Source organism: Lampris incognitus, chromosome 2 (genome assembly GCF_029633865.1).
Source record: "Lampris incognitus isolate fLamInc1 chromosome 2, fLamInc1.hap2, whole genome shotgun sequence".
Taxonomy (NCBI): Eukaryota; Metazoa; Chordata; class Actinopteri; order Lampriformes; family Lampridae; genus Lampris; species Lampris incognitus.
The window spans coordinates 94668184-94683869 of NC_079212.1; the positions used below are offsets into that span (position 1 = coordinate 94668184).

General features: G+C 43.3%; 1 protein-coding gene across 2 annotated transcripts; it reads right to left on the minus strand.

The window, feature by feature from the left end:
• Positions 1-218: 218 nt before the first annotated feature.
• stau1 (staufen double-stranded RNA binding protein 1) lies at positions 219-15626 on the minus strand. Of its 2 annotated transcripts, none has more exons than XM_056273111.1 (15): positions 15486-15626; positions 10944-11253; positions 9772-9893; positions 9474-9630; positions 9203-9359; positions 4898-5069; positions 4637-4732; positions 4260-4472; positions 4010-4153; positions 3721-3867; positions 3531-3606; positions 3055-3374; positions 2791-2913; positions 1809-1888; positions 219-1113 (listed from the first exon to the last, which is right to left on the minus strand). In XM_056273111.1, exons 2-15 carry the CDS (start codon positions 11134-11136, stop codon positions 1026-1028), a joined length of 2088 nt encoding a protein of 695 aa, XP_056129086.1. In that variant the 5' UTR covers positions 11137-11253; positions 15486-15626; the 3' UTR covers positions 219-1025. The 2 variants fall into 2 exon arrangements, with proteins under 2 accessions (XP_056129086.1, XP_056129087.1); XM_056273112.1 differs by lacking the exon at positions 15486-15626 and adding an exon at positions 14764-15145.
• Positions 15627-15686: the final 60 nt, after the last annotated feature.

Here is a 15686-nt window from a genome sequence, read left to right on the forward strand (position 1 = left end):
GCAGTTCCTCACGAGTCTCTTTGGAGCGCGGGAATAACAAAGCGCGAGGGTGCTCTTCCGGGAGAAGGTGACTACTGTAAACTACATTTAGAATCATACACACAAAAACAGAATTAATCGCAATAGTTTTGGGAAACTTAAAGCTTCTCACTGGGCGTAGTGACAAAGATTATTTTAGCAATAGTGACAAATAAGACAAGAAAACAGATGCCTAAGTTTTGTGCGTGATAGCACATGTTTTACTTACATTCCATGGGGAGCAGAGGGAGGATGGGGGGGGGGTATGACATGAGGGAGGGCAATGGGTGTCATGGCAACAAGGGTAAGAGGTCACATCGTGCTTAGACCGTACGCAACAACAGACTTAATACTGCCTCACCACACGCAGTGGCGACAACATCAAATAACATCACACACACGCTACATTGAGTCACGAAGCCTTCCCAGCCCTACATGGTAATGTAGATAAACACTTCGCCTTGCGGTTGTTGATATAAAGCACTCAAGGAAAATCAACAGTGGTTCGCTAGCTGCACCCCAGACTTCCGTAGGGCCTTCGACCTTCAACGATCCACTTAAAACGACTCGCCTCGTAAAAAGGGGGTTAAATCGTAAAACACTTACAAACGAGAAAGTTAGTCTCGTCAAGGGGGAAATAAAAAGAGAGAAATATTAAATTCAAAAGAATTTTTTTGTTCACAGTTCACAGTTTCATCCTATTTGAGTGAACCCCCCCCCTGCCGCCGCCGCCGCCTTTTGTGACTAGGATGCAGCTACAGTACATTTTCTACAAAGCGACAAAAAAAAAAGAAAAAAAAAAGAATAAATAATGTGTACAATTAAACAACATTAGAAGCGCTTTTCTATCGATCTTGTTTAACTGTGAACACTTCAGGACAACGAATATGGACAGTGACGGTTTAGAGCCTACAGTACCTTGAGCTTTCTGCAGTCTTCTAAAACAGCCCATGAACACAGTGTCTGAGTTTTCTCTAGTGCTTTTTCACACAACCGAACCTGTGCATTTAAACAGTGCCATCCAGAGTCTGTGCCAAGGTGCTTGAGTTAGCCTGTTTGATGAGTGAGTCACCTTCCATGTCTTGCTTGCCGCACCTACGGAAACAACCAATTTAAATGTCACTCAGTGCGTTTACCTGCAAGTTAAAAATGTGATTTTAAATCATATTAAGCCAATATGATTATTGCAACTGCCATGTAAACACCTTAATCGAGCCATCATTATCAAACTAAGGTCTAAATCATACACAATGCCATTAACACAGATAGACTTTTCATGAATCATTCAACGTACTCCACTTTGTATAAACCTTGATCAAAGTTCTCACGAAGAATCAGTTGTGTATGCACCGAAATCTTTCTCACCCAGAAATTACAGACAAAGGACAACCTGGCAAGTCGCAGTAAACAATTATCAAGAAAAGGGAACCCCGCTCTCATAACGCCAATTCAAATATTTATTAATCAATGTTTCATCAGACTTAGTTGTCTTTGTCAGGAGAGATGAAGAAATGGAGACATTTTTTCACAAAGATTCGAACATAATGCTGGAAGCGGGGTCCCACCCAACTTAACCCCTGTTCCATTATTCAGCTATCCAATAAGTCTTTTCATCACGGAAGAGATTACATTATGGCAAACACATGTAGACACTTAAATTGAACCATCACTTTAATTCAGTTATTCACCTTAATCAGATGACCGACTGCATGCAAAAACACAGTCACTGTCTGCATCAATCAATCAACCTTTCAACCCCCCCCCCAACCAACCAGATGAAAAAAGCTTACCCAGAGATTGGTCCATTTCCTGTCCTTTCATTAGGCTGCTGGTCTAACTCTGACAGTAACTTCAGTATATTTAGTGCAGCCTGGAGAGGGAGAAGAAGACAGGTTACAGCATGACATTCAGTATCCATTCTACAGCTCATCTTCTCCCCACCAAGGGCTCAGGAGCAGTCATTAGAAGATGTAAAATAGCATGGCAGTGGCAGGGGGTCTGCATTAAACTGTATCAAATTCTGTCCTCTGTTCTTTGGAGGAACTGGATCGGCTTCATAAAATATATAACCAAATGAAGCTGAGTGAGCAAGCACGAATATAAATCTAGTAGTGAAGTCGGTCTTAAAAACCTAGAAAACAAGTAGAGCAGCAAATTTATTTACCCGCAGACTGGTGCAGTGACAGCTGGACACTAATTATAGTTTAGCCAGACGTTTTAAGAAGTCATAAAGAGCTAACATAATACTCCTTTTATTATTTTGCTAAACAAAATATGTGACAATAGCCAATATTGTATGGCTTGGTGAGAGAACAGAACATTTCTGATCTGGTTTTGGGGCTCCACAATAATCCAGTGGTTACAGGGTAGTTTGCAAAAATTTCTGCCACAAAATAAAATAAAAGGAGATGCAAGGCTACAGTCCTGACAATTTTAATACAAACAAAATGTCCTTTTTGATATTTTCCATCCCTGGTGTATTTAAGACTGTATCTTATGCCAGAACAGCCAAATCATGAACACCTTTATCTACAAAACAACTACATACTACAAAATCAGTAGCTAAAATGCAGGTTTGACCATTTTTATTCTTGTTCTGCAGCAACAACACTGGTGAAACGTATGGAATGAACCTCTGAGGTAACTGATAGTACTACCATAGGTGTCCATTAATTGAACAAAAACTACAATCATTAGGATTGCAGCCTTAACTATAGAGAGCGCTGATAATAATTCAGTTGCCGTTAAACTTTACTCAGTGTTTGGACTCACCATGTCATGACAGGACTCTACATCCTTCCCAATACCATGACTGATGAGGGGTGGCTGGGAAGAGCAGTTAATCAGCGACACAAATTCGTTTTTATTGTTTTTGGGGAAGTCTTTATATTCCACCTGCAAATTAACAACACATCCCTTTTGAGTTTTCATCATATTCATATTTTAGTGTGAGCTGAAAGAGTTAACAGCCATGCTGCTGTCAGCCCCTTCAGCAATTTAGGTCAGATGTGCACAAAGAGATATGAGAATATTCACCTGCAAGCCCTGCACAGACGCCAAATAGCCGAGCTGCTCCGAAGGTCTGGTAAGGGGTCCGTGGGGTAATTGGCTCAGGCTATTTTTGTTCTTGAGGATGGTCTCAGCAGTCAGGGAGGTCCCTGCATAAAGCAACTCGTTGGCAATCATGGCAGTGATTGTGGCCTTGGCTGGGTTGGGCATAGCCCGACTGTAGTCCTTGGCCTGGGGTCCCTGGCAAGCCCCAACTGCTTGGGCAACCTCTGGCATCATGGGCAGAATGCCTGCAGGCAGCTGCTGGTGGCTGAGGTAAGGCAGGCGGAAGTCCTCCTCCTTGGAACCTGTCAAAGAAATACACAGACATTAAGGATCAGAAAATGTATTTGGTACTGCATTTGCTTTAATGTTTCAAGATAATTTTCCTACGGTTGGTGTAAAACGCGTATGAATCGAGCATGCTATTACTGTCAGATACATATCCCCTCTCTTGCACTCACCCATTGTCACCTCCTCCACACAGCCAGGTTCAAAGAAGGTCACTTTTCGCCCATCTGAAGGTTTCTTTACTGGGACCTTAATGTCACAAAGAAACACAAAATCATACTTATAAGGTTTCAAGTCGAGCGACTGAAAATTGAACTTCCCTGTAATGTTTGGAAAACTCTCTTGGTAAAAGTCAGACAACACCTTCTCGTCCGTTTTGAGTGCCGGTTTGGGGAGCTGAGGCTGAGGCACTTTATATCCCAAGAGCTCCAACATTTTCTCTGCTGCGTTCCTCTTGGCAACCTTCTTGCTAGGTCCCATGCCCTCTGCACACTGACCACAAACTGTCACCTGTGTGAGGAAACACACAGAACAAACAATCAGCACTGTGAATAGGTAAAAAAGAAAGAAAGAAAAAGACTAAAGGAAAGAGATGTAGGGATGGTGTTAGATGCAAGCTGTCTGTGTCCGTGACCTTTATACGTGAACTAACCTGCATGACAAATTCCCTTCGCCGTGGGAGGCCCCTCTCTGTCACCATGCTATACTCTGGCTCCTTCTCCTTCTTGGCTTGCTGGATCTGAGCCAAACGGCTGATGGGGTTCATGCCTTGACCATACTCCGGGCTGGTCTGAAGCTGTTGGGGGGGGGGGGTCATTGTTGGAAATCAAAGAGGAGAATATTAGGTAATTATAATGTCTTCATTTTCCTATCCTGGAATTTCAGCAGGGCAGTTGTGTTACCTTAATGATGGATTTGGTTTTCTTTTTAATGCGTGGTTGCATCTTCTCCACACTGGGTATGTGGGGCAGCTTCTTCAGCTCCTCCAGCACTGCTGCTGCTGCCAGCTTCTTGGCAATCTTTTTACTTTTTCCCTCACCCTGTCCAGTAAACTCACCCACCATGACCCGCACTACAAAACTCTTCATGTGAGGGGGGCCTGCCTCCTTCAAAACCTGGAATGCCAAACAAATAAGACATCGCACAGCAGAGGAAATGCCTTTTAAGAACACATTTGACAAGAATCTGGTATAGGAGATCGCATCTCTTCCACATATTACTGAATTTAAAATGCAGGTATAAACATTAATAAAAAATAAATGTATGAATCTCTTCAAACCTCAAAGTTGACAGGTAAATTTCTCTTAAGTGCAATTTCAAAGACTTGACTGATTTCCGATTTGTTGAGGTTCTCCTCCTCAGGTTCGCCATTCATCTGTAAGGAGAACATCAAAGAAAATTGTTGGTTTTTGTGAGATTGTGACATAGCTTCATTTTCACAGCAATAGAATAATGACTGTGAAATACATAAGGGTAGTTGAAGAGAACGATTCATGTAATAGCACGGCTCTCCGTAGAGCTCGGAATGCTTCCGTCTTACCACTGGTAGCTGTTGTAATATTGGCTCTTTCTGCAGCACTTTCAGGGCCTTAGCAGCAGCGTCGTGTTTGGCTAGCTGGCGTGTGCGCCCCTTGCCGTGGAACTGCTGGCCTCCAATAGATAGCTCCATGTGATACAACATTGGTCCCACAGGTGGGAATGGGTAGTAATACCTGGATCCACATAAGACCAAGAGGAAAGTAATGTATAGTTCCTGATGGACAGGGAATTCAAAATAGAAATCTTCATTCCAAGTATTTTCCAACCCCAGCAAATTCTATTTTTGAGAAAGACAGTAGTAAAGAGATGTCAGAAACAATAACTCAGCCTTCTCAACATAGTGTAATTAAAACAAGTGATCACCAGGCACATTAAACCCCACCCATAGGTGGTTTTGGGGAGGGGGCAACTGGGGCCAGTGCCTTAGACCCCCTATGCCCCCCCCCACATCCGAACAAAGAGTCTACAATATTAAAAAAAAAATGATCGATTTCTTGCGATGATATGGCGCTGACACCAAAGGCGGAACAAATGTGGCTCAACATTCTAGTCGGATCCCTTAGAGCGGTACACCGCCACTGGCTGGCTGAAGCGCGAAAGAAAGTAGGCTACCAACCACATGTCAGCCCTGACCAGAAGCAAGAATCCAAGCTAACCGTTGGGAGACTACCACGAAGAACTGAAGGTGAGCAAAATTATTTCATTTGTGCAGTTGTTACAAGGTATGACTTCTGGTCAGGAAACATCGTTGTTGACCAGTTAACTTAATAGCAGACAAGCTACAGCTAACAGTTCGCTTGCATTTCGCACGTACGGTCACACCGGTGTGATTAGCCGTTTAGCGCGTATGCTAAAACAGGTACAATTAGAAAACTGGATTATACAAATTCGAGCCAATTTTAGCTTTAAGGAAGCAGCGATTTAACATTGAAAAATATAGCAAATGCTAACTGAAAACTATGAGAAGCTTACTAACATCCATGAAAACATAACGAACCATGTAACGTAACGTGCGCTACATAGCATAAAAAATAAGTTACATACGAAAGGGTTAATACTTGTTGTAAGCTTTGCGATAGTGTTTGGAAGAAAATGTCTCTTAATGGAAGGGTTAGCCTGATTTGATGGCATCCATTCGTCTCCATCGGTTTTGCTATATAGTTGTGAAATGTAAGCGCAAAGGCTACCACAACACAAACTAATTCAAACAAGCCAGCAACAGTATACTAATATTCTGGGTTGCTGAAGTGTTGTGCATTCCTTTCCAATGTTTTTGCTCTATAGTTATCATCAAAATGAAGAGGGGGAAAAAAATGACAGTATGACCAGACTGGGGTTTTGCAATCCATGCCAAGTCTGAGCGGCACAAACAAGCAATGATTGCATGGAGGGACTATCAGAGAGCTGTGAGAACTAATACAACACAGGCAAATTTCCTAAACAAGGAACATAACAAACAGGCTAGAGAAAATCAGGAATATATAAAAACAATGGGGAAGTGCTACTACTTACTACCACACAAAACATTGCTCAAAGAGGACACAATGAGTCCACAGTCTCAGATAACGGGAACTTCATGGCAATTCTAGAGACAATTGCTAACCATGAATAAGCTATTAAAAAAGGTTGACTTCCATTCATAATGCAAAGTACACAAGCAAAATCATTCAGAATGAGGTTCTAGATTGTTTGGCAGACATGGTTCGAACCAAAATTACAGACGTGAAAAACAGTGAAGTCTTCAGCATCATGGCAGATGAAACGAAAGATGTAAAAGACAAAAAAAGACAAAAAAAGGAAAGAACAGATTTCTCTAGTACTCGTGTACTATTTCAATGGAGCGTTCCAGGATAGTTTTTCCATTTTGAATCTGCTGAGAGGCTAGATGCAGCAGGGCTTACTGAAAAAATAATCCACATATTGGAAAGTCATGGTCTAGAATACAAAAACAACCTTGTAGGCCAAGCATATGACGGTGCTGCCGTTAGGAGTGGTAAGCATTCTGGGATCCAGGAGAGCAAGTGAAATATGCCTTTTACGTCCGTTGCAATGCCCACTGTCTAAATTTAGTTTTAGTAGATACAGTCAAAGCTGTCCCAAAGGCAGATGAGTTCTTCTTCTTACTAGAAAATCTATGTGTTCACATCTGAGTCATATGTCCATCCTAAATGGCTAACTATACAAAGAGAGATGTACAAAGGTGCACCAACAGAACTCCAGCGATTAAGTGGCACTCGATGGACATGCTGATTTATAGCTCTACGTAACATGGATAAATTGCCTGCCCTTATGTGAGTACTGCACGAGAGACCCCAAGAATGCAGTGGTGAAAGATCTATTGAGGCTCGAGGTCTGCTTGCACTGACAGATCTTGAATTCATTGTGCATCTTGTTACACTCCGTAAAGTGTTTGGAGAAACAAAACTTCTCTGACATGCTACAGTCTTCATCACCTGACTTTTCAAAAGCTGTTGATTTAGTTGAAGCTTTAGTTCAGACATTGAATGACTTCAGGCAGGAGTCATTTTTTGATAACTTGTGTGATGAAGTGTTGAAAATTTCTGAACAATGTGATACTGCAATACAGCCAGCTGCAAAACGACTAAAAAGGCTGAGCTCTAAACTCGGTGAACACTGTTGACTACTGTTGGTCAGAGAGTCAGAACCAGATTAAGACGGGTTTCGTACAGCCTTTTTCTAACCCGTCATTGATCAGATGCTCAATGAGCTTAACAGACAGTTTTCAAAGACAAACTGTAACATAATGAATAGTGTCCAAACTCTAAACCCCAAAAGTAATGCATTTCTGAGACAGCTCTGTTTTCATTTGCTTGATTGTATGATTCAAATATTGATGACTTGGGGCATGAACTACGTCAGTTCAGCCGAATTTTAGAAAGGAAAATACAGACTGTGATGCAGAGACTTTCTAGTACAGTAGAGCTGGTACTGCTCATTGTGCCATATAAAGAAGTGTTTTTTGAGCTCTTCAGACTGCAAAATAGCGGTCGCGATCCCAGTGAGTTTTGCTTCTTGTGAGCTGAGTTTTTCTACGCTGAAGCTAGTGAAAACTTACCTCAGATCCACCATAACTGATGAGAGCTTGAGCAATCTGGGTGTACTAAGTATTGAGTCTAGAAGGGCAAAGGCTTTGAATATTGACTCATTTGTTGACCGGTTTGCCAAAAATCACAAAAACCGCAGATACAGTTGCTGTAATGTGAAATTCTAGAAAGGAAAATACAGACCATACAAGTCATGGCAATCGTCCCGGCACTTAACGGCATACACTATATTGCTCTGTTTGCGCCGAGGGACCCAATCCTTGAGGTGGACCAATTTCTGGCACAGTGTGTTTTGGGGTTTGAAAGCAACTGAGACGCGGTGTTTGGAAAATAAGGGAACGAAAAACATCTCTGAACCGGGGTGGGGGCGCTGAAGAGTACATCTGTTGCCATCTTACAATGCCGTGATTACAACTATTCCCCAATCCTCTGTGAATAGTACACATGGCTATTGTATCTCTAGTTAATGGACACGGCAATTTCTATATGAAACCGATCATTGTTTTCGGCTGTTATGCCACTGTATTGTTTATAAGGGTGGGGGATACCTGCAGTTAGTTGAGACTGAAGAGGTCACTTAGATGAGTGAAGTAACGTTTCTCTCAATAAATGTTTTGTCAAGATTAACTGATTCAACTTTCTGTGATAGCTGAACCCTGACACTTCAGCAATTGTGTTGCATGGCTTTTCATAGAGGGGACTGTATAAACCACTGCATAGGTCAGAGTTTAGAGTGTTTTTGTATTCATTTGTTGAGCTGTGCCACCTTTGTCTTTTTTTCTTTCTCCATTTTCAGTATCATTGATTATTTTTCTCAGCTACTGATGGCTGTTATGGGTCTGTTTTTGTTGCTGAAGGTGTAAAAACAAAATAAACATTATTGACAAATGCCACCGCGGAACTTTGACCACTACTGCTCTTCAAAACAACACATTTCTTAATATAGTAATGGATAGGAATATACCGTTGAAATAGAAAGTCCAACACTTTGATATCAATTTGAAGTAAATTAAACCTTTTTTAACAAAGTCGTAGCCAAGAAATAATTTTGATCTTTTTTATGACTTTGACCTAATTACCTCCAAAATTTAATCAGGTCATCTAAGGACCATTGCCCACCTTTCCTGAAAATGTCACCTTTACAAAAGTCAAAGACAGACAAACGGCTCCAAAAACAACACCCCTCAGGCATGATGATCACAAGCTTCCATGTTACATGTGACTCAGCAGAGGAAACTCACTGTTGCATAGAGCGTTGGTAAGGACCAGGAGCCCGTATGTTGTAATTGAAGTTTTGTGGTCTCATTCCCGGGTATGGGTCGATGGGTTTATACATGGGTTTCTTTCCAAGCTTCATACATAGCGCATTCAGCTCCATGGTGTGTGTCATGCAGTCCGCTATGAGGAACACAGAAACAAGATGAATGAATACATGCAAAACCCCTTGGTGGCCGATTGCTGACAACATCTTTACAAAAGGGAACACAAACAGGGCTAGTGGAAACAGCTCACCTGGGTTCTTGCCTGTGTTGCGGGGTGTCCTCACAGTGGGTTTGGGGAGCGTTGTCTCAGCAAGGGCAGATGCAGCAGCGGAATGCTGGGCTTTCTTGATGCTGGTCCCCTCTGCCTCCCAATGCTGATCTCCCAGCGTGAGTCTCACTGAGAAAATCTTAGAGAGGGTAAAGAGGGATGGAAGACATTTGATTCTCTGTCACGAACATTAAAGAGCAAAATCATGAGCAACACAGGGCCTACCGCATCGATGATATCAGAATCTAGGCTTGCTTGTGAGGAGCCAATCTCAAATTACCTTGGAGTGAGCCGGTCCTTGTTCACAAAGCAGCTTATACTCGGGTTGAATCTTGTTGAAACGGGCTAACTCATTCACCAGACACATGGGGGTCTTCTCTTTAGGGTTTGCCATGTTGGATACTGGAAAAAAAAAAAAAAGAAAGCTCAGCTGATCGATCATGCAAATTGCTCCATATAGCCCATGTTTGATGATAAAAGACTTGGTAAAGAACGATAACATTAAAAAGTGGTGCAAAACAGTAAACAGCATTCAGAATTTAAAGTATCAATCTCAAAGATTCCGGCTGTGCTCTTTTTTGGCATACACTTCCGAGGAGTTGCTCTGAAACCACTAACTAGTTTATCTGCCACAACACCAGAACACAGAGTGTCGGTTCGATCTCTCCTCTCTGGTGGACCAGACACTGCTGGGTGACTTAAAACATGTCACTACCTGTGTGACGCTTGGGATTTTTGGTGGGTATATCATCACAAACATGCACAAGGGCTTGCATCAGTGGCTGATGGGCTGAATCGTCATTGTGTCTCCTTGTCTGGCTTAAGATAGTAACTTAATGGAAATTTAAGTGAGAATCCACGAGATTGCTACTTTAAACGTTAAAATTAAGTGGTATGCCACTTACATGTGAAATGGAGCTTTAGCGAAAGTTTAGTCAGGAAAACTATCTTTTGCATGCATAGGCCTGTAGTTATATTCCTTGTTTTACTCTACCATTCTCATCTCTCTTACATGCTCACTCATTTTTTCCCTTGCTGTCATTATCTGGGGCTTTTAATTGAGTTATAAGCTGATCACATCACCTGTTTAATCCATCCAGTAGCACAGCAATACACCTGCATGGTTAGCCTATCATCTTGCTGCTGTCTTTTTTAAATATGTTTCTCTCTCCACCTCTAGGCATTCGTGCTGCTGTTATACATGCCCCTCCACCTCCCCACCACTGCCTAGTCCTCGCAGATCATGTTTCATCACTTCCACAGAATCATCATTAGGTTCGCATTGAAAAAACTATAATCAGTGCTAAATCAAGTTGTTTAAAAAGATGCAGTCTTTAAATATTTCATGCGCTTGTTCTACAACATAATCAAAAAGGTAGATCCATAATTATATATGTAAAGAACTATAATCAAGCTTCTTTTTTTTAAATCAAGCCAACAAACAAAACAAACCTGTGGTGGGGCTAAAGGGAGTGGCTGAGCCCAAAGGCAGAGCTGAGCTCCTGAGGGGCTGGCTGGCACTCTCTGACGGCAGGGTGCCTGAGGCACAGGGGATGCTGTAGCCGGGCTGGGGTTGCCCAATATGCAATGGGGTGGCGGCAGCAGACATGGGGTTACCCGGACACTGAAACTGAAGCTGGGACATCCTTGCTGGTTGGTTTTGGGCAATAATGCAAGTCAAGGTAAGCTTAGCAGTGCAGCAGTGATGGATGCCAATGCTGGAGGAACTGTTGATTGAAGAGATCTGCCTGCAAAGCTCTGCCTATAATGAATACAGAATAAACGAGGACAGTCAAGTATTTGAAGTACCTTTGTTTGAGTTCAAGATAGTAAGGACTTAATTAATTTGCATTCAGTACATTTGGGTTGTGTGTCTGTTGTAGACCCATAAAGAAGTGGTTCCTGTATTTTTGTATTGTTTTCTACAAAAACGGAATGCTTTCAGCGCTCCGGACTCACTACACGGACCTGACTCTCTTTAGGATCTAACACTGTGAGCGCTCCACGTTCAAGAGATGAAACAATTTCAACTTTTGCTGAAGTGCACAGCTCATCAATGCACCATGTGGTTCCACAAATCAAAAAGAATGAAGGAGAGGTGGGATCAGCGGGAATGAAAGACAGATCTAGAAAGGCCCATTTTATATGCTCATTAACACAATATGAATAAAGAGAAGCAGGAGGAATACTTTTTTCATTGTGAAACTTCTCACTGCTTAGCAACTACAGAGCATCTCCTCCCAGTATTTAGCGCCTGGTTTCACAAGACTTTACCTACAGTGTTAGTGCCATTTCTAGTACCAATGCTATGACACATCTGAAGGGGACTTACAAGTGGCGAGTATCAATTTGAAATGTTTTTTTACCTTGCACTTGAAATGTTTAAACATGTTTCACAATTTCCTTTTTCATTTCAAGCCTCACTGAACACATTTTAGCTTTAGAGCTGTTACATGCTATTTTTGAATCTAAAATAATGGCGTGAAAACAGACAGAGAAGCAGATTGCTGTTATTCTCAGGTAAACAATGAAAAGCCATACAGCAGAAATGCTTTACATTGAAATTCCATTACTCTGGCCTTGCATCACAACCACAGCATCCACTGATCGCAGTCTTTTACTGAAGACCTATTCTGACACATGATTTTAACCCATGTTGCATCTCTGCTCTTCGCAGATGATGTGGTTGGCTTCCTCAGAACGCGACCTCAAGTGTGCACTGGGGCGGTTTGCAGCTGAGTGTGAAATGGCTGGGATGACAGTCAGCACCTCTAAGTCTGGTTCTCTCACAGAAAATGGTGGATTGCTCCCTCCAGGACTTAGGGATGAGTTGTTGCCTCAAGTGAAGGAGTTCAAGTGTCTCGGGGTCTTGTTCACGAGTGAGGGTAGGATGGAGCGGGAGATTGACAGGCGGATTGGTGCAGCATCAGCAGTAACGTGGGCATTGTACTGGACCGTTGTGGTGAAGAAGGAGTTGAGCCAGAAGGCAAAGCTCTCAATTTACCAGTCAATCTTCGTTCCAACCCTCACCTATGGTCATGAGCTTTGGGTAGTAGCCGAAAGGGTGAGATTGCAGATACAAGCGGCTGAAATGAGTTTCCTCTGTAGGGTGTCTGGGCTCAGCCTTAGAGATAGGGTGAGGAGCTCGGACATCCGGAGGAAGCTCGGAGTAGAGCTGCTGCTCCTTCGTGTCGAAAGGAGCCAGTTGAGGTGGTTCGGGCATCTGATTAGGACGCCTCCTGGGCGCCTTCCTTTGGAGGTTTACCGGGCACGGCCAACTGGGAGGAGACCCCGGGGTAGATCCAGAACACGCTGGAGGGACTACATGTCCAATGTGACCTGGGAATGCCTTGGGATCCCCCAGGAGGAGCTGGAGGGCATTGCTGGGGAGAGGGACGTCTGGAGTGCCCTACTTAGCTTGCTGTCACCGCGACCTGACCCCGGAGAAGCGGCTGATGATGAACGAATTAATGATTTTAACCCATGTTTCGGTCCCATTTTTTGGGATTTAAGTGTTAAGTGAACGCTACCTATATATGCTGTGTGTAGCAGAGCTTTATTCTCAACACGTCAGTCTTTACCCAAACTGAAGAACACCCAGCCATTTTACTCTAACCTGGGTTTATAATCCCACTGACCTTTTGTTAACTGCTATATTGATGCATTGTTTTTATTACGAATAACTTTGTAATCATTCCGAGATTAGGAACGTGCAATACCCATTAACATAGATAAGTTACTTTTTGTAAAACTGCACCTGATTTTACACATAGTCAGCTGAAGACAATATAACCAATGTAAGATGTAAGGCTAATCATTACACATGTAATAACCTGCACACATTTCTGTCCTGCATATTATGTTTCCACATTCTGGGCACTGCCTAGAGTAGGTATTTAAAACCTGAAATCTCTTATTTGTACACCACTCAATTCACACATTTTTTGCGTATCTACATCGCCAGATGAAATTTATTAGTACATCTTTCAGTTTATTGTGCAATTTTAAATGACTATGTTTAATTTATGGGGGCAGCATGACTCAGGAGGTAGAGGGTCTAGTAATCGGATGGTTCCCAGTTTGATCTCCAGCTCCTCCGGGGAGCTTGTCAAAGTGCCCTTGAGCAATACACTGAACCCCTAACTGCTCCTGATGAGCAAGCAGGTTGGCGTGTTGCATGGCAGCCTCCACCGTCAGTGTATGAATGTGTGTGAATGTGAGGCATAAGTGCTTTGAGTGGCCAGTAGACTAGAAAAGCGCTATATAAATGGAGTTCATTTAACCGTTTAGATGTTGAGGTTTTCTTAGATTTTACTGTCATGTTGTGCAGATTGCATGAATGCAGTACGTTCATTTGGAGCAAGATAACATCTTTACAACAGGAGCATAGATGCTGCATCTCAAAAAGAAATCATTATCAATTCCTCCTCTACAAATTGACTGGTGGAGGTGTTTTCTGTTTTAGTACTTAAAATTCACATAATTTTCACGTGCTACAAGAGCTTCCCAGTCCTATCTCTGTTTGAAATGTTGGTTGTGTCCCCTTTGGCCTATTTGTTGATTTCAAGAGTCTCATAGTACATAACATTAAAAAAAGCCACCAGTCCTGTAATGTTCCCTCTCGACTTTCTTAAGAAACAGGGGGAAAACTGCAAAACTAAACCGAGTAGTTTGGTAAATGCGCCATGTTAACCTCTTGTTCCATGCCTGCCCCCCCCCCCCGAGTATTCATGGACAGCATTAACTTCTATAATCGTTATTCGTCCGCTCCTGTCAACGTGTGGCCTCAGACGCTGAGCACAAATAGTTAGGACTACTGGCTTTAAAACAGAAGGCAGAATCAGTTTTATGTGAACATTTCGCGAACGGTTTCAACCAACTACTACAGCTCGAGCAGCAGCAGCACAGACGGCCACGGCGTCATGTGACCCACCTCGCTGTCGAGTTAGCGAATGACATCACAGCTTAGTTTACTTTAGCCGACAAGAGCTACTGTGACGTTGGCTAGCGGTGCAGAACATTCGTTCGGTGCCACTTACAAAGTGACCCGGCCACCACATCCCGGTCAACCGAGCCGATAGCGCTAACTGGACCCAGGAACAAGCGGCGGAAGCTGGGCATAGACAAGCAAGCCAGCGCCGGCTTCTCCATAAGACCAGCTGATGTCAGTGCCAAGTGGCGACATTATCTTAAGCAGCTACAACTAAGGCGGCCAGCCCTTGACGCAGAATAAACATGAATATGGAAAGAGTTTGCAATTAACGCCGGTTACCTGCGGTGCGGTTACACTGGCAAGCTAACAGCAGCCGGTGATCCATAGGTTGTCGAGTTTGCTTCGCGCACTTGACGTGTGAAGTCGTCGCCAGCCACCTTACGTTTAATACTAACGTAACGCTACTTGGGAGGGATGTCTATGATTTAAAAAGAGATCAAAATGGTCGTTACCGCCACCCCTTGTTTGGACAGGTTGACAGGGGGAATTGGGGACACACACATCAAGCGGCTAGACAGCGTTAGCACAAGCTACTTTGGCAAGCTAACCCCCTCAACTGGTCTTGTTCACGCTGTGGGAGCAATCGCTTGTCGAATGCTCCATCGTATTAACGCTGTCAAAGAAAGGAAGCCATCGTCTTAATACAGCCACTCCCAATGCTAGCGTAAGAGGAGCGCTAGTAGGTAACGAGAAATGCGGGCCGACGGGTGGGTAAATACGCCTTTTCTTTCCCTGCAGCCGCGATACCAGCTAGCTTGCCAACTGCACGGAGTAGTCATCACACCTCCGCAAATACTGACACACACACGTTTTTCCAACCGCACCCCACACGACTTCTAACGAGGCGTGTTAAAAAAAAGTCGTATGCTCCGCCTGGGACGTTACGGTCGCATCTCTCGTGCGAGTCAACCCGAGACCTGTCCGGATCGTCGTGTGCTGCTAGCTAGCTAGCTAGCTTAACAGCAACCCTGCACCAGCGCCTGCTTAAAAATAAACCTCACCTCGTTATTATACTCGGCCGATTCTGAGCTACTCCATAGGAGACGATGCTGAAGTTGCGTGCGGGTCGGTTTTACACGGTTAAAACGGCCAGCCGGTGGGATTTTTGTATCAAAATGCTAGCGGTGAGGAGGTGGGATATTGGGCAGACAAGGCAAACACTAAAGAGAATGGCTACATCGCGAGTCCCCTTTCAGGAAGTG

Bases quoted from the DNA above. Each gene is read 5' to 3' on its own strand.
- stau1 (XM_056273111.1), bottom strand. From the start codon at position 11,136: ATGTCCCAGCTTCAGTTTCAGTGTCCGGGTAACCCCATGTCTGCTGCC. The intron at 9,894-10,943 runs GTTTGTTTTGTT...TTTTTTTTCCAG, and splicing joins TCCCTTTAGCCCCACCACAG to TATCCAACATGGCAAACCCT. The intron at 4,154-4,259 runs GTAACACAACTG...CCCCCCCAACAG, and splicing joins AAACCAAATCCATCATTAAG to CTTCAGACCAGCCCGGAGTA.